The 27,008-nt window shown below is 38.7% G+C and overlaps 1 protein-coding gene and 1 long non-coding RNA gene across 3 annotated transcripts in view; both read left to right on the forward strand.

The window, feature by feature from the left end:
- Positions 1-2,723: 2,723 nt before the first annotated feature.
- The window catches only part of prkar2aa (protein kinase, cAMP-dependent, regulatory, type II, alpha A), a 44,925-nt gene continuing 20,640 nt past the window's right edge, over positions 2,724-27,008 (forward strand). The window contains exons 1-2 of one of the 2 annotated variants that reach the window (XM_005937851.3): positions 2,724-3,423; positions 4,233-4,504. In XM_005937851.3, the coding sequence (XP_005937913.1) occupies positions 4,258-4,504 (247 nt within the window). In that variant the 5' untranslated portion in view covers positions 2,724-3,423; positions 4,233-4,257. The other variant, XM_005937852.3, reaches the window with a different exon arrangement.
- The window catches only part of LOC121814555, an 11,027-nt gene continuing 4,735 nt past the window's right edge, over positions 20,717-27,008 (forward strand). The window contains exons 1-2 of the long non-coding RNA XR_006054430.1: positions 20,717-20,731; positions 22,959-22,960. This is a non-coding gene — a long non-coding RNA (uncharacterized LOC121814555). The remainder of the gene's footprint in view (positions 20,732-22,958; positions 22,961-27,008) is intronic.

The following is a 27,008-nucleotide window of genomic DNA, read 5'->3' on the forward strand; positions in this document are numbered from 1 at the left end:
GCATGAATGTACTCTGACATCTTTTCCACAAGCTAAGGTCCTTGTGTTAAGTGCCGTCTTGTCTTCCAAGTGCTGACCAACCTTTCTCTCTGTCTCTCTGCTACTGCTCTGTCTACCTCTCCCTAGCCACAGCGTGTGCGTGTGTGTATGTGAATAATAACTCTTCTTACTTCCTCTCAGGAGTAGGCATGGCCACCTAAACTCTAATGATACACCTGTCACTCGTTACCTTCATCACCCTCATCTACAGTACTTAAAACCAGCTCTGCTTATCATTCACTGCCAGACTGTTGCACTACACTGCTGCACTACACTGCTGCTAGCATTTAAAATTCCAGTCCTATTTAGCTTTGCCTGTACCTCACTGCCTTAGATTCATTCCTGAAGAGTCAGCTGATTGTTTTGGGAGGAAGCCAGCCCTGAGCCCATCTCCAAGGACTACCAGCAGGTGGAGTGAACATTTGGAGAGCAGAGTCTGGGGAGTGTTTCAGCATCAACCCTGGGAGTCAAGTTTTTTAGACATCTGGACATGGATTTTGTTTGGAGCTTCAGATTAATCAATCTGGGGGAGGTTTGATTTGTTAGTCTGTCTTAACTACTTTAGAAATCTCCTTTCTGATCTGGTTTGATACTCAGACTTGTGAATGAACAATATGCAGGCAGATCATTGCAGATTTATCCAATGGAAGAGACTAAACTTGATATAAATATTTTTGAATTTCATTCTGCATCATTCTGAGTTTTTCTGCTGGCAATGTTCACATTAAAATCTTTGAGCCCTTTCTTGAGTGTTCTTTTGGTAACAAAACACAACACCTTGTTTAATAAATTTAACTGTATTCTTAGAGTGGCAACATGAAAACATCACTTATGTATAATTGTTTTGGCTTTCCTCCTTTACCATTTTTTTTCTGCTCAAAGATTTTTGCCATGTAAAGTACAGCCGTAGAGTCATTTAACATTCTTCGAGTTTATTTGTCTTAATGCACAGGTGACACAAAGTTTGCTAGAAGCATAATAAGCCACGCAAAGCATATCAATGGAAGCAAATCAGATGGGACCTATCATCACTCTTCTCTCCTCCTCATCCATCAAAGTTGCTGTATGTCTGAAGTCCAAGACTCAAGTGTTTGGAAAGGAAAAATACAAAAGCTGTCCAATTTTCTTCTGGTTCCCTGTTTTCTCTGCTTTTCCTCCTCCTCTTTACCCAGTAAATAGGTTAGTAGCTCTCCTTGAGACATTTTTAGAGTTTGTCAGGACCACATTAGCAGTAACTCTCAAAGGATGATACTTCCAGGAAAACCATGGCCAGAATCCACACTCTAAATCTGTATATTATACCACCATGATGATAGATAGATAGATAGATAGATAGATAGATAGATAGATAGATAGATAGATGAAACTTTATTAATCCCTCGGGTAGGTTCCTCCGGGAAATTCAGTTGCATGTTACAGATACAATAAGGGGAATGAGAGTAAGGAAATACAAAATCTAACCCCGGGCCATTTTATATATACAAATTATACATAGGTGATTTCTCAGGATAAGGGATAGGGAAGTTGGGTTAACAATAACTAAATTCCACAGTGTATCGTTTTCCACAATCTAACCTGTTCAATGACAATGTGGAGGTATATTTTTATATATAAACGTTTTACTTGTTTTATGGAGTTCATTCTTCCAGCAGGGGGAGCCTGGAGGTAGACTTTCCCGTTTGTTGGAAACAAAGACCTGAGCCAATCAGAAACCGGTTCAAGGAATTAAATCCGGGCTCGTTGTGGCCATGGCAACGGATTTACCTTGGTGACAGCTGAGAAATAGAAATGGAAGAGGAGATGCGACATGGGCTGTAATGGTCCTGAGCAATACTCTCAGAATACTTCAGATCCACCCTCAGTGACCCCACTGCACCATGACAGGTTAATTTCTGCAGGGGGTGGACTCCAGAAGATCTGCAATAAAACAAAGTAAACAAAGGCAGGAATATGGAAAGGGAAACAGCAACCTTCAGTAGTACCCTAATTCAGTAGAGCTCTGTGTATGAAAATAGAAGTAAATATAGACTGGTGCATTTAAGGAGATGATATTCAGAAGGTTACATGAAGATTTGATGTATTGGCTCAGAGGGTGATAGCAGAGACTGTTGCCTAATCTGAACATATCTATGAAAGCCCAGAGAGTCTGGAAAGAAGGAAAGGATAAAAGATACCAGGTTAAGGACGAAAATTAGAAAGTGATGAGAGCATGTGAACACCAACGAGGTTAAGGCCGTTCAAGAAAGGTTTTTTGTTGCAGCTTTTTATACAGTTTACTATTTGATATCATCCCATTTCAGCAATTAATTTGTCAGGAAAATGTGTGTTACTTGGGTTACAGTGAAACAAAATTGACCATTGTCCTCTTAACTATAATGATAATTCTCAGAGACACCTCATTGGCAGCTGGACAAAGGCAGATATTCACATTCAGCAGCGTCTACATATATAAAGAATGTTTAAATTATTACACACACACATCTTTACCAAATTGTCAAGGCCACTTCTGTAGGTGTGGTCCTCTTGTGACTGTACAAATATGGCTCTGCCTTCTCTACCGCGTCTAATCCAAGAGCTGTATGTAATTGGCTGTGGTATTGGAATTTTTTATTTTAATTGGCCCTGTTGTCTGTCACTCTACGTCAAACGCTCTCTGCTCACTGTGTAACCACGCCTCCTCATGCTTTCCGGAGCCAGTGGTTCATTCGTGCGTGTAGAGCCGTGGATTGCCTCGCCGGGAGGGAGGAAACGTGTTTCGTTTAATTTTGCTGGGTTCTCGTGCTGTCATTAGCAGTGCTGCTACTACAGTAACGTTTTAAACAGTATTTTCGCGGGTACTTTGCGTTGTAATTAATAACGGCGGCGTGGCATAACGTTGCGAACAACTAGGTTAGGCTCTGTCACCTGGCTGCAGCAGCTGACTTGGTGTCTTGCGGAGAGTGGCGACAGTTCCCAAAAGAAAACAAGCAATTGCTAGTTAGCAATTCAGCCAGTTAGCCTGCTAGCTAGCTAGCTCTTGCCTTATTGCCACAGCAAGTCCCTCCCTCACAAAGTGCGTGGACGCTGTTGGCTGCGACGGTGAAGTCGAGTGTTTTTTTTCTTTCTTTCTTTTCCTTTTTTTTTAAACTCCCCTCCTATCAACTTAATAGCCAGCATCCCTATACAGTTGGTTTGCACGGGAAATACCCCCCACAAAGGTTAGATAGGTTAGGAGACGGAAACGTAAAATTGCTGGCTTTACGTTCGACAAGTGTGTTCTGTGGAGGGATACGGATCATACACTGGCAGAGAGACTGGCTAAAAGAAGACGCGAAATAAGAGCGAACAAGGAAGACACCAGGAAGGAGGGGACTGGCTAGTTTAGCCGGTGAGACTGAATCGCACGTAAGTGACTCATACTTCGCAGCAGTAAGTTAGCTTGACAAATGGCTTAACCTGTACAACTTGCACTGCTTGCGGCTATCCAGTCTTCTACTCTTCTGCGGCTTAGCACCTACAACCAGTACGCCATACTACAAATGTTAGCTAGCTGCACAGGCTTCCTTGAAGGTGGCTTAGTAGCTAGCACGACAGCTAATTGAATGGTTCGAAAGTGAAAATGTGCTTGAAACACATCTCGACTACGCTTTCTTCACTCGTTCCGTTTTAACTAAGGCTCAGTTAAATAGAGGAGTTTAGACAAGTTGGATGTGTGGCTTGAACAGCACCGTGTACCAGCTAGTTGTCATGAGTGGGAGCTTATTAGCCCCTTTGCTAGCTAATTCCTGCCGGCTACCCACTCAGATTGACAGCTCAGCTTCTGACGACACGAAACCTGAATATTAGTGAAACCCAGATTTTATCGCCCCTTTACAAAACACAAGGCTCATATCTATTACGTGCAGCTGTGGGAACTGTGTGTTCCTGAGCTGAACCAAAGATAAACTTGTCAATGTCATGCAGAGTTCACATGACATTACACTATCTTGGTTATAAATGACTGTAGCTGTCAAACTACTCAGTTAATCAGTTTTCTCATTTGTATAGGTTTCATCAGTCACTTAGCATTCACAAGTCATGCACACGTTTATAGTAGTCTATAGTAAGCCACAGCTGTGTAAATCAGCAAATAGGCAACAGCACAGCCCTGCACTTAAACACAATTATGATTCTGTACCAAGATCAGTTGTGACAAATATTCTCTTCTCTTTTAGATAGTACATCAAGCCACACACAGCCATGAGTATTGAGATACCGGTTGGGTTGACAGAACTGCTGCAGGGCTACACTGTGGAGGTGCTCCGACAAAGGCCGTCAGACCTGGTGGATTTTGCCGTACAATACTTTACCCGTTTGCGGGACACCAGAAGTCAGGATGGGGCCAGCACAGGCGGAAAGACGGGAAAAGGAGTGATGTTTGACGGGGAGCCGATGCAAACAGAGTCCAATGGAGAGGATGATGAAGATGATGACTCCGACTTTGAACGTAGGTTGATCTTTTTGTTGTTGAGATTGTCAGCTGTTGTGGTGCAGGTGCTTGTGTGAGTGAAATGGGACACAATGAGTGATTGTTTGATTTTGTTAGGGAAAGAGCAAGTGAAGGTGAGGCCCAAAGACTTGTCACTGATATGGTCAGAATTTATCCGTCTTCTTGGGAGATTCTTTAGCGTGTTACGTCTGCCATATTTTCATACATGCACTTGCTCTCAGAAAATCCCACTGAGCAGACAGCTTGGCAAAGCAGACATGATCTAATCTGGGTCTACTACATTCTCATCATCTGACTTTCAGGATCAGAAATAATTTATTATTTACATGTGTCTAAGGATCTGAAAGAGCCGTCTTTGTTAAATGTAGATTCAATCTGCTCCTTAACATATTCTTAAATTAAATTTATACTTCCAGAAAACTGAAGTAGCCCAAGATGCGAAAGGTAACAAGGTAAAGCTGTCCTGTAACGACATATAATGTTGTAATAACAAAATCGGCATGATGTTTTCCCAGAGCAGTGAATGTGTGTGTATATATAACTCTAAATTGTACCTCAATAGTGATACTGGGCCTCTTTTGCATCAATCCCTTGTGTTTGGCACACTGGCATAAGATGTAAGCTGCTCCCAAACTCAGCTGTCCTCTGTGCTCCTGAGAGCAATGTGACCTAGATCACACCAGTATGTTCACTGGCATCATCTGTAAACTATCATGTATATATGTGAAACTATGTGGAGATAAAAACTGAAGCCCCTTTTTTGTTTGTAAATAGTAATTGGAACCCAAATGCTGCAACCTAGCTGGCTGCACAGCTTTTGTCAAATCACCAGCAGGTACCGGAGCACTAAAGTGAATTTTGGGCTTCATGAGATCTATTCTTTTTGGGCCTGTTGTTAGTATTCCTTTTTTTTGAGCTTCTATTCTAGTTTTGTGGTTTAACAATTATGCCAAATATACAGTTTTAAATATACAGTTTTAATCTCTCCTGAAAGCAATGTTGGCCAGCCTTGTAGATTGGTACAAGCTGGCTCATGGTGAACAGGGATTATGTTTTCTTTTTCTGCTAATACAAAATGGGTTCTGCCCGCTGTAAAACAGCTGTGACTTCAGCTGAGAGAGTTGTGCGTGTGCGTGTGTGCGTACGCTTTGGTGTACACGTGCCAGATGTATTTGAGTTTCAGTGAGTCCTTTTGCATACTTGTGAAAGTAAGCAGTTGTGTTATGGCATTCTTTCACAACCATTCAAATTCCAGCTTGGTGACGACATAAAAAAATGTGTCCAAGTACACTGTGATTAGCAATCACACCTCATTCTAGGGAATAATAAAGGAAAGGGAGCTGCAACAGTTGTGCCCCAGGGAGAAATCTGGATTCTGGAGTTCACACACATGACTTCCATGACATTAGATTATCCAGTAGGCTTGTGTATACTTCCCCCCCAGGGGAACATTAACATTATTTCTCATGGTAATAACACAGGCCTGCATAATGAAAGGTATCATGTGCTCTTGCCTGACCACTGCTGCAGCCTATAGGTATAAAGAGTGATCTAATTCAGTTAGTTCACTAGCACGTGCTCTAAGACAGTTGCTTGAGTACTGAAGACACCAAATTAGCATTTTTAATCCACAAACCAAGAACGTCATTACTTATTTTTCTAGGTGAGAAATACAAACCTGGTTCTGTTAGCTATAAAGGGGACATTCTGCATAACTATCAGCACAGTCTGCAAACTATGCTGGTAAAATACAAATGTCATACTTCTACTTACTTGAATTATGATTGGTTATTTTGGGCATTTTATTGAATTTGGTACTTGCTGCATGTCCTCTCTTGCATGCCTTCTGCTCAAGACTAGGAGTAATTTTTCTCACATTTAGAGCACAAGTGATTAAACTGTATTACTGCTGAGTTGGCAGGTAAGGTATTTTGAGTTGCTATCCTCTTTATAAAGTATGGCTGTTGTGAAATTAGTATTGAGCTGAAATAGTATTGAGCTGTGCAGTCTAATATAAATATTGTTTAGCTGGCCCTGAATTCAAGAAAAAATTGAAAGAAGTTCAAGGTGCTTTTCCAGTTGTGTTGTTTTGGTTGATTTTTTTTCATGAATCTGTGGTATCTGGATATTCTTTAGACGTTAATTCTATTGTTTTAATAGGCTACTTACATTTACGATGACTCACCAGTGTGCTCTTAACCTTTCTTTTGCTCTGAAGGAAATCATTGAGTGTGTTGGCTAAAGGCCTAACATGTAAATGAACTAGATAGCTGCTTGTGTATTTCCATGGATGGTACACCGTATCCCTAAAAACAGGACGTCTTGTGGTAATTTACTTGTTTCTGTAACTCCTGCTGCCTGAATCCACTTAGGGCTCACCACACAGGTCTAAGCTGGTTAACAATAGAGGATTTAGTTATACATCCATCATATTTTGGTGATATTCAGGTTTTTAAGTAACCCCATTTATATCGAGGCTGAGCTTTTAAGAAGTCATTTATTGACAATTTTATAATCTTCTTTCTTTTTGCTGAATGGGTGACATGGACACCAAACTGGGTTTCTGGTAGTGAATTTAAGATTTGTATTTGGCAGGAGTAAAATTCACTTCTGTGAATATTAGGATTGCATCATACTTACCTTTAATGGTTAGTAGCTGAATCCAGAACAAATGCGTCCATTTTACTCAATTTTCAGAAATACAGTGATAATGAGAAAAAGGGTGCAACACAAGGGCATCTTTCTAATTTGTATATGTGGTTTTCCTCTCCTTGCCTCCTCTACTGTCAGTTTAGCAGTGCTTGTTCACTAAGAGAAACAGGAGGGGATGAATGGATGCCTCTGACTGAAACGAGCAGGGCTTTTTAGTCAAAGATGGATGGAGGGACAGATGACTCCTAGAGATGATAACAGAAACTAATTAAAAGTGTTTTTATAAGAAAGACAGCAGGGATAAAGCAGAGGCTGTATTAAAAAAATAATTGAGGGAGGAGAAGAGAATGGGTTTATGTAATTATTCTAAGCTGCACAAAACTTTGTAGAAATGCTTTGTAGCTAGATGGTTGTGCTGCATGGATTCATAACAGAATGCTAGCTTAGATTTTTCTCTTCAGAGTGCAGATTTTCCATAGATTAATAGGTCTTAGCCAGTTTGTCTAGTAATGATTTAACTGTAACACTTTAACGTTTTTTTTCTTTCCTTAAAAGCATCGGTCCATATTTTCAAAATTCTACCTCCGTGTGTTGTTTTGATTATTTATAAGCACTGGTATTTTGAAAACAGATATCTTGAGAGGAGTCATAACGTCATCAGTGTTTCCTTTTCATCGCAGCAGCTCTCTTGCAACAGTAAGTGCAAATTTTCCCAGATGGTTGGTATCCATTTCGGACTGCAAATCTTCTGTTGCTGTTAAACACACCATTAGATTAAGAGATAAGGTCTGTTAGATTTTTTTTTTAATGATACATAGACATCTTTCTAAGAAGGGTGTCCACCAGCCTTTAAATGTCATCAAAATGAAACGCATTAAATAACAGGATTGAGGGCCTTACAAAAATTTAATAAAGTGCAATAAAAGGTTTCCAGATCTCAAACTCATTTGCTGTTTTATTTAGGTGCAAATTAAACGTGACAGTGTGTCATCAGGTTTGTTTTGATGTGATTAAACCTAGAGTAAATGTTTTGAGTTAGTGTGTTTGCCCTGTTAAGAGTAAATACTGTTAGAAATTTATGTATTTAAGTTCTTCTACCAAAGAAAATGTACAGGAAACATTAAAGCTCTATGGTTGAAACACCAGTAATTGGGAAAAAAATATATTTTTGAGTTTGTGTTGCAAGTGTCAAGTGTTTTAGTTTCTGTCATATCTGTCCAACATGATAGAAAAACACTGTCATGCACTTGTAGATTTGCATTGAAGATGTGGTTGTGTTCTAGTTTTGCATGGCCACAAGAGTCCCCCAGTCCCAGAATTCATCATCTGGCCAAATCCGAAAGCTTCATCAGAGCTCAAAATGTATCAGTCCGAGTTTGGCATATGAGCTGACAAATGTGTGGATGTGTTTGTCAATGCAGACCACAGTTTGTTTCTGTGTGGAATAGATAAAATGTGTTTCTTGCATGTTTGGTTTGTGTCAAAGGCTCTGCGTAATTTAGCTCAGAGTATGGCCGCACACAATGTGATGAAATTCTGCCTGTGACCTCTTTCTGTCTCCACCCTTGCTCTGTCACCACCACCTCAGTGTTGTTTACACCCTGCTCCCCCCAGTCTCTTCCTTTGCTCCCATAGTGTTCTCCCTTTCTCCCTCTATGGCCCTCTGTTTTTTCCCTCCACATTTTTCCTATGTCTCTAAAGCAATTTGATTTGGCTTTTTTTTTTTTTTTTTTTTTTTTTAGTAGATAAAATTAACTCATAACATGATTGTCAGAACAAACTGTTTCTAAAAGAGAAAACAGAGAGACTCCTATAGTTTTCTTTGATGTAAATTGTGATCCTGCTACTGTTTTCATTTTTTTCTATCCCTCTTTAATTCATACATTTGCTACTGGACCATTTTCCCCCCTTAATATTGCTTTGTGCTTTAGTTTCACTTATTTGGGATGAAAGTACAGACTGCTTTGTCTCTAAAGACACTAATAATTGGTTCAGTAAGACGAGCTGAGATGTCAGTTTTCATTTTCGTCTAGGAGCTTTGTGTCTGTGCACAGTGGTAACAGTGAGTGGTGGAAGAGGGAGTACATGTACACTCAAATGACTTTTGTCACTGTAAGTGTGCACAATTTTATATCTGTAGGTTTGCGTGCTTGTGACTAGTCTCAGTTTAGTGTTGTGCAACAGGTGACCTGATTAGTAGACAGCAGTGTATGTCCAGGGTGCTTTTAGCCTGCAGGCAAATCTCATCCAGCCTACTATGGAGACCAGTTGGACTGGCAGTCTGATGGTGTTAAGTGGAAAAGCCCCCAGACGGCTCATACTACTCTGCCTGGCTGACAGTTCACTAATGCAGTTGCTGTCTTTACTCTTGTCTTATTTTTATCATATGCAAAAAAGACAAGTTTTGAAAATGCCTTTTTTTAGCCTTCTGTCCAGATGAAAACAGGGTTTTTGTTCATGTTCAGGGCGAGTAATTATCAAATTACCAGCATGGTGTTTGTGTGACCCTCGTAGGATTGGCTACCTCCATAGACTGAACCTGACTGAATCTAAACTCGGTAGCCCAAACACATAAACTGAACCAGCTGTAAGATAATGGAGTGCTGGTAATAGGATATTCAGAGGGGAGTAATACCACACTTATGGCATTAAGAAGAAGAAGGAGTAGGCTGTACTAGCTGAAAAGTCTTCAGATACAACTATGAAAAATGTTGCCTATCCCAGTTGGTGACAATATTACCAATTATTAAGTCATAAAATCTGTCTGGGTCTGTCTCACCTTTGCTCTTCTCCATGCCCTTCCTACACACAGCAGTTTCAGTGTGACAGTGACACCACTTTAATCAAGAAATTGAGGAGTAGTGGCAAAGTTGTGCGTCAGCGGACACAATTACAATACATTTAATAATGATATTCATTTTCTGCATTAATTGGAAAATAAGCTAAAAATTGCCTGGATTGACTAATCATTAATACCAGAGATCATTATCCATCTATTTTAAATGCCGTGTAGAGTACATAGCAGAAGATGTGATGTTCCAAATTCACGATACTGGAATTTGAACCACGTTTATGGTCAAATACGTCTTTAAGCACCTAATTTTTAAGCCCACTTTTTGTGCTGATGTCAATAACAAGTTTATGTATGTAAAGCTGAGAAATAGCATTTAAGAATTTTTTTTTCAGTATTGTATCATATATTATAAATTAACTAGTAATGTAACTGTTTTGCTTATGCTAAATAACTTTGTACTGCTGCTAAATGATTCGTGGTTAAAGCATGCCAGTCTAATGGGGGGTGGAGTCTTTAAACATGGCTAAGGTCATAATCTCTTTCGTGCACTCTGCGTTTTCTTTTCCTTTTTAGCACCAGGGGAGTAGTATGCATGTATGTATGTGTGTAATTTTTGTCTGCCTGTTGATCAGATTGTAGAACTCTAAATTTGTCTCTTCGTTGTGTTATTCCTTTGATTTCTTCAGATTGTGTGTGTGGTGTTTTGTTTTTGTTTTAAATCTGCTTAAACTTCGTTATCAGCTTTTTAAATTTTCTTTTATCTTGGTGTCTCTTTGTTTGAATGTCTTTGTAGCCTTATCTCTCTACCTTTCTTCACCCTGTTTCTTCACATCTCTTTGAATTAAAAAAAATGTATATGGAAACCAACAAATTTTCTTAATTCTATTGTCCTGTTTGTATATTTCTGACTTTTTGAAGTATTTGTCTTTACATCATTTTCTGGATCTATATCTTTTTAAAATAACAATACACTAAAATAGTTTGAGATGGCTATAGTGTCAGTTCTTTAGTCACTCTTCAAGTCTCAAACACTTTATGTGGAAATGAGATTTCAGGAGACATTTATGTAGCTGTCCTAATCTCCGTTGTCCATTTAAGGGATTGTCATCGGTTATTGGTACAGCAGGCTATGAGACAACTTGGCTTGCATGTATTTGCTAGTAGACATCATTTGAACCTTTGTACTTCCTTGTTCTCTATCCTCTAGCCATCTTAGGCCCTGCAACAAAATAAGGAAGTGGTGAGGGATGACTGGCTTAAAGAGAGAGATTGCATTTTATCTTCTGCTGCTCCTGTTTGAAGTTAATATGCATCCCGTGTCTCTAGCACACTATTCTTGTGAATCATAATGCTGTCTGAACCCTGCCTCGCCAGTCCAGTTAAAGCCTTCAGTGTCACATATATGTAGATTTATTACCGCCATCAGAGGCATCTAGATTACATATTTCTGGACAACAGATCTGAGTATGATGCCAGCCTTCTTGGTGTACATTAAATCCAGGCTGGAACCCTCTCAGGAGACTGTCTCTGTCCCAGTCGTGCAAAAGGGTCAGGTTGACCAGTGCAGACTACTCTCATGTCATCATGTTGATCTCTTTGGCGCATTAGAAGAAGGTGTGATGTTTTGTGAATTCAGTTCATTATGTGTTATGTCTCACCTTTGATTGTCATATGCAATAGATAATGTGGTATAAGCCAGACTTCCCATCAGTGGAAATGATTAGGTCTGTACTTTAGTTTGATTTGGTTTCACTCTTTCTTGAAAAATAAAACTATAGTCTTTTTTTTGAAAAAGTTAAAGGCTCAAAGTTATTTAGCTTACCCCAGTGTTCTAACAAAACATGCTGTATTTATCCTACTATACGCACTGTATATGAAGATGTGCAAATTAAAGTAAGAAGAAAGAGAGCAGGAAGTAAAAGAGCTGAGAAGCATCAATGTTTTTTTGTAGAAAATGTTTTAACCACTTGTTTTTCCCCCCAATTTGGACAATCCACAAAGCAAGAGTTTTAGTTTCAATTCATTGGCCAAATAAAGGCAATAAAACTAACACTAAACCAATATTCTAGGTATCAGAAACATGCTCATTTATTGATGTTTCTCCTGGGAGAAAAGCGGGGGAACTACAGAGGGGAGTGAACAGATGAGGGCATGGGATAGCAACAAAGTTAAGGAGGATGACAAAGACCTGAATTGAAATTATAAAAAGAAACAAATACAACTAAAGGATGTGGGAATCATTCCTCCAGCGTTTAGGGTTGTTACTGGCGCCACATTTGTCTCAGAGGGCCATAGCTCCAGGCTGGAATTTGGGAATCCCGGTCCTTACTAAGAAGTAAACCAATGCTTTTTTTTTTTTTTTGTTGTTGCTTTTTTTCACACATTTTCATGGCACTCTAACTGATTCCTGATGTATACCAAAGATCGTATCGTCACAGAAATGTATCAGATCCATATGTCTTATATTGTTTTGTCATTTTTGAGCACTCTTAGCCACTATTGAATTGTCTGCAAACATGCTTCCTGTGTGAACAAGTGCTTTTCCTTTTCATGGAGCAGCCATTGTTGATTATTCTCTCTTAGCTCATGCTGCTCTCATATATTCATATAGAAAACATCTATAAATGGAAATTATAGCGCATATAGTACAGAGCAGGATTGTCAAACTCATTTTACATCACTTCAGTTTTAAGTGGGCTGCATCAGTGCAAGTCCCCCTTCCTGACAATGGATGGAAGTTTAACTACATATTTAATCCTTGAGATATCTTAAGATCAGAAAAAAGTGCAAAAGTACATCTCAGATTTTCTACATGATAAAGAAATGCTGATGCAGCAAATGGAAGAAAGCTGTCAGCACAAATTAAATATGTACAATTACAGAAAGAAAATCCTGGTAGCCCAGACTCCTGTAATTACAAAATTGAAAAGTTTTGAACAGAAATTCCTATAGTGGATGGTGATAAAAAAGGAATTTTTCCGTCATTTAATTCTTTATCTCTTACAAAATTACTTTTGAAGTATGAATAGCCATTTCCCTAAGCTTTCCAGTGGGCCGGATTACAGTTTTTACCAGGCTGATTCTGGCCACTGGGCCTTATGATTGACACCCCTGGTGTAGAGGAAAAATTGTGTTCACATAAGGTTCAAAGGTGAATGCTGAAGGGAAACTTGGTTGTCTGAGTATGTATATACACATTTTGAATAATTCATTTAGTATGAAGTCAGCTGCCTGTTCAATGCAGTAAACTCAGATAAGCCTGTGACCAACAGTTGTTGTTTTAGTTCTGTTTCACAACCTAGCGATGTGAGATAAGAATGAACTGACGAACCTGAAACCTGGTCGGTTATCAGTTTATTTTTTTTAAATAATTTCTACCAAAAATACGTGCATTTATTAAAAAAAAAAAAGATATCATAGTAACTTAGTATTTAATGTCCACCATTGGCAGGTTGTTTACCTATGTGTTAGCCATGACAGAACACATCATTTTAACCTTGGTTCTTAAATAAGTAGGACATTGTGTAAAAGGAAATTTATGATTCATATTTTGCAAATCATGTAAATCCTATATTTTAATTAAAAATAGGACAAAGATGACATCATCATGTTGAAATTGATATATACACTCTTTAAACATTTGAATTTGGATTTTATGTCAACAGTCATGTGCTCCCTTTGTTCTCTCAATCGGTCTGTCAGCTTGCCGTTCTGTTTCCACTGGAACCTACTGTGTCATTCTCACGATCCCCTGTCTCCCTTGGCCTGCGTGTGTTTGTCTTGATGTACTTGCCCAATCTCATTAGGTGACATGGCTTAGAGAGAGAGGTTATTAGGGCGGTTTAGCAGAACCATCTTTGGCACAGTAAGAAAGAGAATTAACAAGGATTTGAGGTATTGAGAAAGAAGGAAAGCATGAATGAGAAGAGGAGACTGAATGAGCGAGAAAGCTGTGGTTAATATCAGCCAAATATCTTTAAAGTTTTACTTTATCTGCTCTTTCAGCCTCTTTAGCTGACAGGATGTAAATACTGTTCAGAAGTATTCTATAATACAATATTTTGTTGCATAACTGCTTAAAAGAGATTTGTTATAATCAACCTAAATAATCAGTGGCACAGTGGCCTCCATCAAGTGTTGCTGAGGAGGTAAAAATTAACCTTGCAGGGTTTTTGTTTTCTTTAACTCATCAATAACATTTTAATATTGGAGCCACTAGGCAGCAGGTATTTGTATAAATTTGTTGTTCAAATAAAAACAATCACAACAAAATTCAGACCGGGCATCCTGGAACTTTATATTTCATGGGATTTTATTGAATGCACAAGGAGAAAGCTTTATGTAGACAAGCACTAATGCTTGTTTGTGTAATTTGTTACATATGAAATTAGCCATTTTTTTTTAAAATTAAATTTTTTTTGTGTTTTGTGTTAGGCAAAAGTCATTGGGGATTTTTTTTTTTTTAATTTCTAAACTCCTTTGATTTGTAAAAGGAGAGATGAACCTGAAGTATATAAGTTATAGCAAATTGGAGTCCTTCATGTTCCTCAAACCTCGGCCTTCCAAAAATCCTTCCTTCCATAGCAACCCACACTATAGGTTAGTGTGGAGGGAAGGGTTGTAGGGAATGGTGGTAGTTTACATCAATACTAGAGCTATTCCTTCTGGACTTCCAGTGTTCATTTTAAAACAAGATGTAAGCCTGTTATAGATAATTTATGAATGCAACATCTGGAATTAAAATACTTACTAGCACAGTAATAAAAGAAATAAAATGGTCTGCTGGGTTGGACAAGTTGCTCCATAGTCTATCGACTATTTGGCGTCACTGCTAGGCAGCAGAACAGGCCTCCTGATCCACCTTCCATATTGCATAATGTGTGGCCCTGTTGAGAGAGAGAGAAACACACAGACTGGAGTTTCTCACTTGCTGCATAAAGAAAAGTTTAAACATTAACATATGATGCTCATTGATTTAGACAACCATAATTAGTTAATGTAAGTGGATAGATAAACAGCTATGCTGAGCAGCTATAACAGTAGCAACTTGTAACACTCGCTGGTTCTTTACTCATTTACCTTGGACCTACAGATCTACTGTCTGTATTACTACCGAAATGTACAAATGTACTCTGTTCTCTAGCTTGAAAAAATTCTTTTAGGAAAAAATCCAGCAGTTTGCCTTGTTTCTCATTTGATGATGATGGATCAGTGTCGCCACTTTAAAGGTAAGCATTAATTTCAAAGCCAGTTTTGTTTTTTGTTGTTTGTTTGTTTTTTTTTTTTTGTTTTTTTTTTTCCCCGCACCTAGAATTTTGGGATGTTTTATTAGTTTACAGACAAACATGATTGAAAACACAACCACCTTGTAGGAGGAAATGGCAGCTTGCTTTTAACAAAACCATGTGAATGGACTATACTTGGTGAAAGAAATTTGTTTTATTTGCTAACAGTTGATAATGATAAATGGTGAATCTCAAAACCCACCAGTAGTTTTCACCACTTACCTGACAATAGGGGGTCTAAATAACTACCTTTAAAATAAAAATGAAATGGTTCGCTTCAAGACATGTAGATTGCCTTTAACATGGCGCTCTAAACTGTTGCAGCTATTGTTACCATAGAAACCACTGTCCTTGAAAATACTCTCAGCCAATTGCTGCTGGACATGACAGTGAAAGGGAGCGGTCTCACATAATTGTGAATCAGATAAAGAAAGTTGGGAGGTCACAGGTAGTTCACAGCCCTCACTTCCATAACAAGTATCTGTAGCAATATATTTGCATAGCCTTGATATGACTGACTTTCATATCCCTGTCCTTGCGTTGCACTTCTGATAATGTGGGTTTGTATAACCCTATTACTGTTTTTCTTCTTAAAAGAGTAGCTGCTCTGTTCATTGGCAGTCAGTAAGAATTGAAGCTGCAAGTGAGAATCAAAGAAAATAAGAGTGATTAATTAAAAACAAAAGGAGGATGAGTGCAACCTGTCAGTTGTTTGCTTTTGCTGTTTGTTGTAAATTTATCTTTCTAAATCTTATAGACTTCCTTCATTTCCATAGTAACATAAACTAATTATGTGTACTGGGTTGGATTTGTTGACTTGACTGAAGGACCAGGTTAAACACGCTTGGCTGTTTCAGTGGCATAACAAGTGGTACCCATGAGTTAGGTAATTAAATTCACTACCATTTGACATTTAACTGTAAACATAAGCTTGAGAATTTGGAATTTTGACCCACTTTTGTGACTGTAAATGGTCATGTAATGGGAAACCACATTGGCTTTGTTTATGTTATACTTCAGTGCCTTGATCAGAATGTGTTACGCTCTAGGCTGTGCAGGCTGACCGTTCTGCAGTTCATAGTTGTACCACCACACAGTACTGTTGAAGGTCATATATACATATATATATATATATATATTATTTTTTTTTTTTTTTTTTTTTTTTTTTTTTTTTTTTTTTTAACTTGGGCGTTAATGACATTTGTCATCCTGCAGATTAAAATAAATGCATGCAGCATTATCATGGGTACAAGTAATCTTACATCAGTTAGCCACAGCAACAACACCAACTCCTTAATATTATATAGATCTGCTTTGTACCCCCAAAGTAGCCTTTACCATTCAGTGTATGAACATTGGTGCACTGGGAATGCACGTTTTCACATTTGCAAATGTGCAAGATCCTTCGGGTCCTGAGAGTACATAAATAAGAGTACAAAATACCATCCTGAGCAGTAACCAGTCATTGGCTGTAATACCACTGTCTGGTGTGAGGAGTAATATTGGTACTAATATTGATATTGGCCAGATGGCACATGATTCATTATAGCTATTCATGTTTTTTGCTTTGGTTGCCTTTGTCATATGAAGGATGTGTCATCCCTTGAGCCCTTTTCTGACATGGGATACATAAATCTTTATCAATGCTTCGCCCTACATGCGGTTACGAAAACGCGTCTATATACACTTTACTAAAATTAACTAAGCAACAACAACAAAAAAAATATAAATTGTGTCTCTATGTTGGGGATATTATTTATGGCACCCTGTACATAAATTCACACTACATTCTCACTTTGTAGAAGGTTATGATGCCTGTAGTCTGCAAACTAACCTTAGTTCCTGTTAATGTACTTGCCAAAGCTCAGATTATTTTCATTACTGGTGAATCTCTAGTCTGACACGTCAGTTTTCATTCAGACTGTTAAGTTTTATTCCATAAACATTTCAGTCTTTAATACAGCAACTTGAGTGAAGAAAAACTCAATGTAGGAGAGGTCTGTGTTCATCTTTTTCAACTAAAGTCTTGCTCACAAAAAATGGAAAAGCAGAAGCACAGAAAACTGCAGGACCATAATCTGGGAGTTCTCTGCACGACATCAGAGTCACCAAAAGGGGAATCGAGGTTGGTCATGACACAGGCGCCTGAGGCTAAGGACTATAAATTATTTCCTGCTATTTACAGATGATAAATGTTGCAGAAAAACTATACCAGCTAGGTTCATAAATTTAGTACCAGATAAAGTCAGAAGGGGGATTGCTGTCATATACGTTCTGCAGCGTCAGTTTTCACCGGTGACTGATAATAATGCCCAACTTGTGCAGATTTATAATCCAGCAAACTGTCAGTTATATCGCAGATTCTGCTAACATTAACGTACTAAACACTACTTACAAACCAACCCTTTTTTGGTCTTTAAACGTTTTTTTTAAATGGAAATTTAATTGTTGCAATTATACTCGTGTTCATATCTTGGCTGTTACTTGTCTCTGACAAGCTGGCAACTTGTTTTGGGCTGCTATCACTGCCAATACTCAGCCATACTCGGCTGAATTGTGTTAGAAGCATCGTGTTAACCTCATAATCCCGTAGTCCTAATTCCTCCAAAACACAGGTGAATCCTTCAGCGCCATTTCTGCAGGAATTTAAACTGTTCCTGTGGTCTTCCCCTGTTTTTTTTTTTTTTTTTTTTTTTTTTTTTTTTTTTTTGTAATATTAGCCATCTTTTATCATCCTTTTTCTTGTGCAAGATTACACAAATTCCTTGATACTGGCACAAGTACTGTGCATCAGCTTTGACATCAGCATAAAGCTGTCATCAGTGGTCACCAGTAACTATTAGCTGTCTTCATGAATGTGGTGTTTCTAAGAATTTCTTTTTGGGAGTAGGCAGCATATTGGTCATTAGAGAGAGTGTATTGCCCCCCTGAGAGAAGAAGTCTGGGAAAACAAACTACAGTGTAGTCATTTAGCTTGGTCACTCCCATAATCAAGTCATAACTACTAGGTTATGAGTCAGTAAATACGTATTTTATTGAGTAGACAATCATCAGTGAACTGTAACCTCTCTTAGTTTACTCAGAATGGTCAGGATTGCATCAAGTAGCTCCTGCTGGATTAAAGTGACACTTGACGCTGATTAGGCTTGGTGTCATGTGGCATAGTTTGTCTGTGCCTGTTTGTTTGTTTGTTTGTTTGTTTTTTGTTTTCATTGATGCTATGTGATGTCTAATAATTGAAAAAGATGGCACACTGATGATGTTTGTAAAAGAGTGGTGCTTCTTTTGCTGCACTAACTGCTACCCTGTGTAAATACTTGGGAATTGCATAGTATTAACACTACCGGGGGCATGGGGGATTTCCAAAGACCTTAAATAAGCACTTTCTCGTGGTGCTTGAATATCATTTGCAAAAGCCTTCATACGCCTGTGTCTGTGCTGCCATTGCTGCTGCTGCTGCTTACAAACTTTGAAATTTTAGTGAGACTTTTGTGATAACTTGGAGTATATACTTAAGTCAGACTTCAGATAACTGAGTAATCAAAATAAACATTACATTTTTAGCTGTGTTGTCGATCTTTTCAGCCACCTCACATGTAAGCTGTGCGGCCAATTTTTTTTTTTTTTTTTTTTTTTTCTCTGTGTGAATTGTGTGCTTTTTGGGTTACACAGTAAACCATCTCTTAAGGGATGTGTTTAGCTTTCCACTCCATAGATGACTCTTTGAGTTATCTTTCTCACCAAAAACAAAGGATGACAGGTTTGTTATATTACAGCCAGCTACAAGTTGACTTTGGAAAGTAGCACATTTTAAAAAGCCAGAATGTACCTTCTACTTGACACAAAGAAAACATTTTGCTCCCTGTGTGAATCTAACTAGGAAGTGGCAGGGCACATTTTTTTGGTTTTCTGGTTATTTGCTACAAGTTCACTTTGGAGTGCATTTGATTTTTAGTGGTCAAAAACTATCCAGAAGTTCCCATAAACACGGGTAATACAGGAAATTGTATTAGTGAGAATGTTTTGACAATATTACTTTAATATCACATTTTGTGACAGATTGAAGTAATAAACAGAAGAAAAATAGTCAATTTGAGCTTAAAGACATTAGAGGCATTGGCAAACCTGATGGCTGTGGTGATGGGAAAGGGTTAACACCAATGCAGCTATAAGCAGTACAGGGTTACTTCCTTTTAAGGACCTAAGTCTTAGGGAGCGTGTGATAGAGGGAGTTAGATACTGGGAAAATGAGTGAGTCACATATGGGGCAAGGGGAAAGACGGAGAGGACGAGACACTTTTTTTGTGTTGAGAGATGGTAAGAGTTAAATCATAGGCAGGATGTGGAGTGAGCAGAAAGTCGCATGGTGTGAAACACAGACTGAAACAGTAACTAAACTGAGTGTAATAGCAAAAAGAGGAAGCATTATGACAAAAAAAGATGAAGGTATAGGCTTTGAGAACTGCTGAGACGTTTGTTTTGGCAAGGACGAATCGAAATAGTCTGAATCGGTGAACAGTAGGATGCAACATTTACAGCAAATGTCACTGCAGGCACAGTACTGTAGACAAGGAAGGAAAGGGCAGTGTAAAGATACAAGCAAGGTAGATCCTTCAAGACCAACATAAACGGAAGGGGGGAAAAAGTAGTATGTACATATCAAAAGTATAGGAAAAGACAATGTGGAGGATAAGATGAATAAAACAAAAAATAAATTATTACATAGTCATAAATTCCAGAACACATGGTAAATTACAGCTAACTATAGGCTGTGCCAGTTTAATTTCTTTGTCCCTTTATGTCCATACTTTCTATATTACATGTCATCAACCATTAGTTTTTGCATCAGCATGTCACAGTGACTGTACAAGCTATTGTTTTATGCCGAATTGCCTAAGATGGGGTATAAGATATAGCCCAGTTACTGAGTAAAATTGCTCTTGCACCATTCAGTGTAGTGCTGGTAGATTTACTGCTCTTTATAGAGATATAAAAGCTATTTTTCCTCCTTAAAAATCTATATCAGCACTTGCCAAAATCCTGCTTGGCTCATTGCAGTAGCACCTCATATCTCGCCACTCAATTGTCTTTTTCCTCCCGTGAACTCCTGATGAATTGCTGCTTAAAATCTCCTAAATTTCTATGCTGTCCTGATTAACAGGTTATGTTATTAGTCTGCATCCATAAAGAACTATTTCTTGCACAATCTTCCAACTGTTAAAAAGAGTTATATTGAAAAGTTGTTTTTGGTTATTTGGGCTGAGGCTTAACAGGTGAGATTGATGTCATGTATTTTTCAACAGTACCACCATAGTTTTTGCTGCTGTGACTTATCTTGCTTATTTTAGGTGTTGAACTTTAAAAAAAGAGCCCAAAGTTCACAAGCTTGATCCTTGTAATCTCCATCCTACTGCTGGTGGTATGAATGTGCAGTTATGAACTGATGTGAACTATAATTTTGTTGAAATATTAAGCATTTTCAGAGTGTGCTCTGTCTATTTGGTAAGGTCCCAATTTGCTAGATGCAGTAATTGGCAGGTTGCTTGACACTCATAATTTGACTCTGGTATGACGCACTGCAACCAGCAGGCATGATATGTCAGCGTTCTTGATACCTGCATTGCACTACACATTTTAACCCAGTATGACACAAAAAGATGCCACAAGGTTTGTTATCGATCTGCTTCCTCTCTGTAAAGCAACCACATGTGTTGGCACATTCAGAAACCACACACTGAACTGATTTATCAGAAAACAGTGAGAATACTGTTCTTGATAAGACAATTGAGATCAAATTATTTAATTTTTACTGCAAAGCTATTTTGTCACCACTTTTTTTTTTCCAGTCTTTTTACACTTGCTGCTTAGTTCACCTAGAGTTATGGGGAAAAAAAAAAAAAAACATTTGGTCAACAAGACCAGTCTAAAAGGAATAAGTTGTTGTAGCTCTCTTGTTGCCCAAAAAAAGAAAAAAAGACAAACATTCACTACTCTGGGACTAAGACTCTGAGACGACCCAGTCGCCCACCATGTCCACCTATTGTATCCCTACTAGAGCTGTGCTGTGTCATATTGCCCAATAATACCAGTATAAATGTTTATGTGATATTAAAATGTCATATCATGATATCATTGCTATAGCAACATTATGCATTTACCTTAGTTGTTGTGTGCACTAGGGAGATGAGACTAGGTATGTCTGTGAGCAAAGCTGCCTGTAAGGCCTCCCATGAAGATTTAGTACCTAAAAAGAGAACTAGCTTAACAGCCTATAACAAAGCGTAGTACTTTGGGAAATCTGCAAGAAGATTGTTCCTGCTAGGGAACAAGATGGAAACAGCAAACTTGGTTCACCACTTCAAAAACATACCAGTGAGTACAAGGATACAAAGGAGGAGATGCTAGAAGCTGGTGATATGCGACCCAAAAGTAAACAAACGACTCACTTGCTAGCTGCACACCATATGACAGGAAGAGCAAACAGTGGATGGAAATTACTGAGGTGGTTACATGGTAAAAAGGCAGGGTTTTAAAGCAACTGGTTAAAAATCTTGGCCCAAGATATACAACATACCAGCTAGAAAGTGTTTTTCAATTTTATTTTACAGGATTAACTCTTACTTCTGTTGCTGTTAAACTAAAGTGTTAAACAACTATATTATAGTTTTACTTAAAATTTCCAGAGAAAATACTACCTAGGCTACTTTAGTGCTTACATCTTTATGTTTGATATATTGCTGTGTCACTACTGTTGCGCTGTAATGCTCCTGGTGCTGGCACCTTGCTTCAATAGCTTCACACTTCAAATTATGTAATGGGTCATTTGTGACAGTTGCTCATTAGAAAAGGATATTATAAATAATGCTGCCTGCAAGCTGCAAGCTTTGATGAAATGTTGTTCTGTATTTTTTCTGTAGATTCAGAAATCTTCTTGAAATATTGTGATATAATTTTGAGGGTATATTGCCCCTATTCCCTACTATGCATTTAGTTAAATTTAATAAAACTGTATTCATTAAAAATCGCTGTTAAAAATTGTATTAAAAAATGTATTGTTGCCGACTGCTGATATATAGGGGTACATGTGTAAATGGTATCTGCGGAGGAGGACATGCAGGGTAATGGCAGAGAATTTTTTTCCCCCACTTCAGACCAGTCTGCCAATCCTCTGTACTTTTCCCTCCAGTGAGTGGATTTGTATTCAGTGTACAAGGGAGTGTGCAGTACTTCTCGAGCTGATGATGTGCTTTATTGAGTCTGCTTTTGAGCTTGCCAGTTATGTGTCTACATCTCCTGTTTGTGTGCCTATATGAACACCTTTCTTATGCTTTATGTATCTGTGTGGATTGCTCTTTCTGTCTTGCTGTGGGTCCAAATGCCTGTTTAAGCTACTGTTTGTAAATGCATGCGAGTGTGTTTATGTGAGATCGTGCCAGTAGAGTCTTGCTGAAGTCCTTGGTGGCTAGCTCTGGAGGAGAGGTAACACGTGAGGGGAAGCTCCACATCTGACCCTGACCCTTGACGCTCTTATCAATCAGGCCTTGAGAGGCGGAGAAAGTAAGAGGAACAGGCATAAGCATAGAGGCTAAGAGGACTGGATGAAAAAAGATGGAGAGAGGAGGAACAGATGGCAGGAACTGTTGCTGAGCAGGGAATATGCTTTAGGTGAGGGGGGAGAGAGGAATAGATAGAATACTCCAAATCACAAATGTCTGTAAAGTCGTAGTTTATTCTCAGGGCTAGTACCAACTAAGTTATTATATTTGTTTTTTTGCATTTATTGAAAGATTATTGAATGTGTGTTTTTTATATTTTGGATGTATTCATAGATCAGCTGTGAACATTTTTAGATGCAGTTGTTGTTTTTTTCTATGAGACATAAAGCCACAATATCAAAACAATAATACTAACATTTCATTTTTGCAGGTTGAGCCAAGTTGTAGGGATGAAACTATACAAATTTCTCAGTAATTGGGAGTTGCTACTGTGGAATTAGAGATGAAAAAGCAATCAATCATTACACTTCTTCAGCTATGTTTGATATGCTGGCAAAATAATGGTCTTCCCCCTCCTGTAATAGGACCTGTGCATGTGTATCATTTTTTAAACTTGAGTTAGGGTTAGACTTTAAGGTAAATTTTCTTAATTTAATAGAGGGTGTCAAATAGTCACACATAGTCTATTTTCAGTGTTGTTCTGAAAAATTGCCAGCAGCACATATATGCCAAGCACGATCAAGTCCCCGTAGGGCTGTGCGATATGTCCAAAATCTCATATCCCGATATTAAGACATCTATCGTCCGATAACGGTATAAATCACAAAAATGTAACATTTTCTGTAAATTCTGTGATCTCGGGCAGCTCGACTTGCGTGAAGTGTTTCCAGCTGGGTGTCACAAACCTGAAGTCGTGTGTTTTAACTGATGCATGAAACTATACATTTTTAGACATGGGTTGTAACGGCCGCCGTTTTCTTTGAGTATTTATTACACAGCGTGCTGCGGGGAAAAGCCTGTTCTAACATTTGAGTCCAAGGTTTATTTTTTAGCACCTGATGGCTCATTTTTGCTTCTCATCCGTAAACACTCTGCATCTTTCACGTGATTCAGTTTATTTTGAAAAGTCTCAACAGGATTTTGAGCTTTATTGTGGAAGGTTTACGTGGAACAAGTGAACACGCGGTGGTTTTACCGCTGTTGTTGCTAACGACAACTCATAAAAACAAACACTTGTCTGTCTGTAGTGTGGTTATATTCAGTGTTGGGACTAACGCGTTATTAAGTAACGCGTTACAGTAACTACGTTATTATTGTGGTAACGAGCACGGTAACTAGTTATTATGCCAAAACCAGGAACGCGTTACTCGTTACTGGGATTTAGATAGGCTCGTTATTCGTTACTTCGTGTGGTGGCTATGCGGAGCTTCCACAGATTCAATAACATTAGCAAGTGGTGGAGGCCAGCAGGTGGATGAAGGAAAAGGGAGGCAAGAGGAGAGACCCGAAGCGGCCGCTGGTCCGAGAGTGTCAGGTGAACTGAACTTCAGGTAAGAAGTTATAGACCTGCAGTCCATCTGGGTCAGATATGAACCAAGTTTAGGTGGAGTTTATTTTCGTTATGCTGACTTTTTCGTACTGCGTGCTAGCTAGCATGACGGAGTTTCTATACAGCTGGGTGGGTGCTTATGTTACTGATGTTGAACTTTATTTTGTTCATAAGGTTAATTAGTAGAGTTGCCAACCGTCCCGTAAAAAACGAATCTGTCGATTCAGAGAAAATATTACGCGTTTCGTATTGAGGTGAAAAGGACAGTTTGTCCCGGACTTCAGCTACAATGAAAAAGACACAAAGCTGGAGTTATTCTGTGTCTTTGCTGCACAGCTGCCTCTTCTTCTCTCATTCTCTCCCCCTCCCTCTCCTGTTTCTACTTCAATCATGAAACTGATCAATGATCAGCTGATCGGCTTTTCTCTCTTGTTTATTTATCGCCCACTTTGCGCCAGAAAGAGGAAACCAGCGGATGTCGGGTAAACAACAGCAGCACTTTTAAGCTTGATCAGCTGTTGTTAGAATTTATTTAATATTAATTTCTAGTATCAGCTGATGTTTGCTGGAGCCACAGCTGTAAACCTGCTGGTCATGATATCGGTTTGGATATGTGGTGAGAGGGAAACATGAAGATGAAACCAGGAGATGTCCTTACTGAATCATCAGAGCTGCGGTGATGGAGAAACAGGTTTACCTTTTAGGTGACATGAATGAGTTGAAGGGAAGTTATGAACTGTTTCTGAGAGACAAATAACACCAGGATCCTTTTCTAAGTAGCTGACAGCTGGTAACTGTGCAGGGGCGGGTCTAGCAAAGTGTTGCCAGGGGGCCATGTAGGGCATTAACAGGGAAAGGGGGGCACAAGAAATACTTTCTTATTCTCATTTAAAATGTCTCACTTTTAAAAAATAATTATCTGAATCTTACAACAAACGATTGATAGATTGATGCATATATACCATCAGAACAGTGTACATCACTGTCACAACAGTGTTTATTTTCATTCAAAGGCTTTATGATTTTTCCTATAATGGTGGGCATTTTGACTAGAGACCGCTCTAGTCAAAATGCCCGGGACAATTTTTTTGTCCCAGTCCAGCCCTGTATGCAGCTCATCTGCAGTCTGGTGTTACCTACATCTTCCTATTCAGAAGGCAGAATTTCCGAGTTCTGAGTACAATCGAAAGCACCACGACTGCAGTTTTTGTGTTGGATGTAAAAAGCAGGCTAGGATAGAATCAGGCGTGGGATTTCTCTCGTGGAAATGTGCACATCATTTTTTCCTTTCTATTGGTAGGTGGCACAGTGCACTTGTGGCAAGTAAGCAAGCTAGAAGACTGGCAATCTTGCTGGGTATCCAGTTACGGAAGCAACACATTAACAAGAGAATTCTGAGTACAACCAAAGTTACTTTCCCTAGTAACTAGTTACTCTGAAAGTAACGAGTAACTTGAAGTAACTGAGTTACTTTTGATAGAAGTAACTAGTAATGTAACTAAGTTACTAATTTAAAGCAACTTACCCAACACTGGTTATATTAAATAGAAGAGAAAGAGAGAACTTGAAGAAATTAATATAGCCACTACAGTGACCATCAAAATAATGGAAAAATATTGCTGTAAACAGTTTATTTTGCGACACCACGAAACAAACAATAGCGTAAAATGAAACGATAGACGTTTTTATATCGTCATCTGATATATATCGTTATATCAAACAGCCCTAAGTCCCCGTCACTATTTTATTCTGCCAGACTCATTCTGTTTAATAGATTGAAGACTCTAAATGGTGTTTGACTCTCTGCCAGGATGGCTAATGTAATGGACTGACCCGGTCTTTTAAAAGCCGAAAATTTCCTCCATTTCAGTGTTACTATTCCAGGAAGAGTGGTTAAACGGAAACTAGGAGGTGTGAGCAGCTAATACCAGACAAATCCAAACTTGTCACTTTTTTTCTTGTAGCACTACGCTTTGAAAGCCAGCACTGCTTCCTTAGTTTAAGTTGGGGCTCATTTATTCCTTGTTAACTGTAGCAGATCTGTCTTTTGTGTTTTCTTCAACTGTACCTCTCAAACTTGTCAGTCTTATTAGCGTCATCACCTAGTAGGCCTGTTGTTGAAGCAAACATTGCAGAATTGGAATTTGAAGCATCTTGTGGCTAAATACCTCATTTGGTCTCCTCCAGCTAACTGAATGATGTATTGATGGGCTGAGCAGACAGTTACACACTGAGAAAGGTTGCAAGGGAAATCGATAGAAAACACCAAGCAGGGAATCTCTCTCTCTCCCTCCCCCTGTCATATCAGTTTGCCCACTTCCTGTATTTATGCACAGTCTCAAGTCAGGGTGCTCTCTTTTTTTTTTTTCCTTCCTTTTTTCCTTTTCTGTATTGATAGTCATACAAGGTAGCTCAATAGTCATCACTCATCAAATGCTATCAAGGCATTTTATAGTCTTTTTTCATTTTTTCCTTCACTTTGTTTCCCCCTCCACAGTCAGAATCACTCTATCACCCCTTCTGGTGTTTTTGTTTCTTCCTCTGTGGTCCCCTCTCTATTTTACTCTTCCCTCCATCTGTTAATGCTGTTATAGCTGTGCGTGGGAGTATAGGGAGGGATGGAGAGAAATGGAAAAAACATGAGGAGGGGGGTGCTCTTCTACTTGTTACGAGCTGGATTGTTTGGGGTGGGGTGGGTGGGTGTGTGTGTGTGTGTGTGTGTGTG

This window comes from Haplochromis burtoni, unplaced genomic scaffold, assembly GCF_018398535.1.
Source record: "Haplochromis burtoni strain Fernald_Lab_line unplaced genomic scaffold, NCSU_Asbu1 Contig_60, whole genome shotgun sequence".
Lineage (NCBI taxonomy): Eukaryota > Metazoa > Chordata > Actinopteri > Cichliformes > Cichlidae > Haplochromis > Haplochromis burtoni.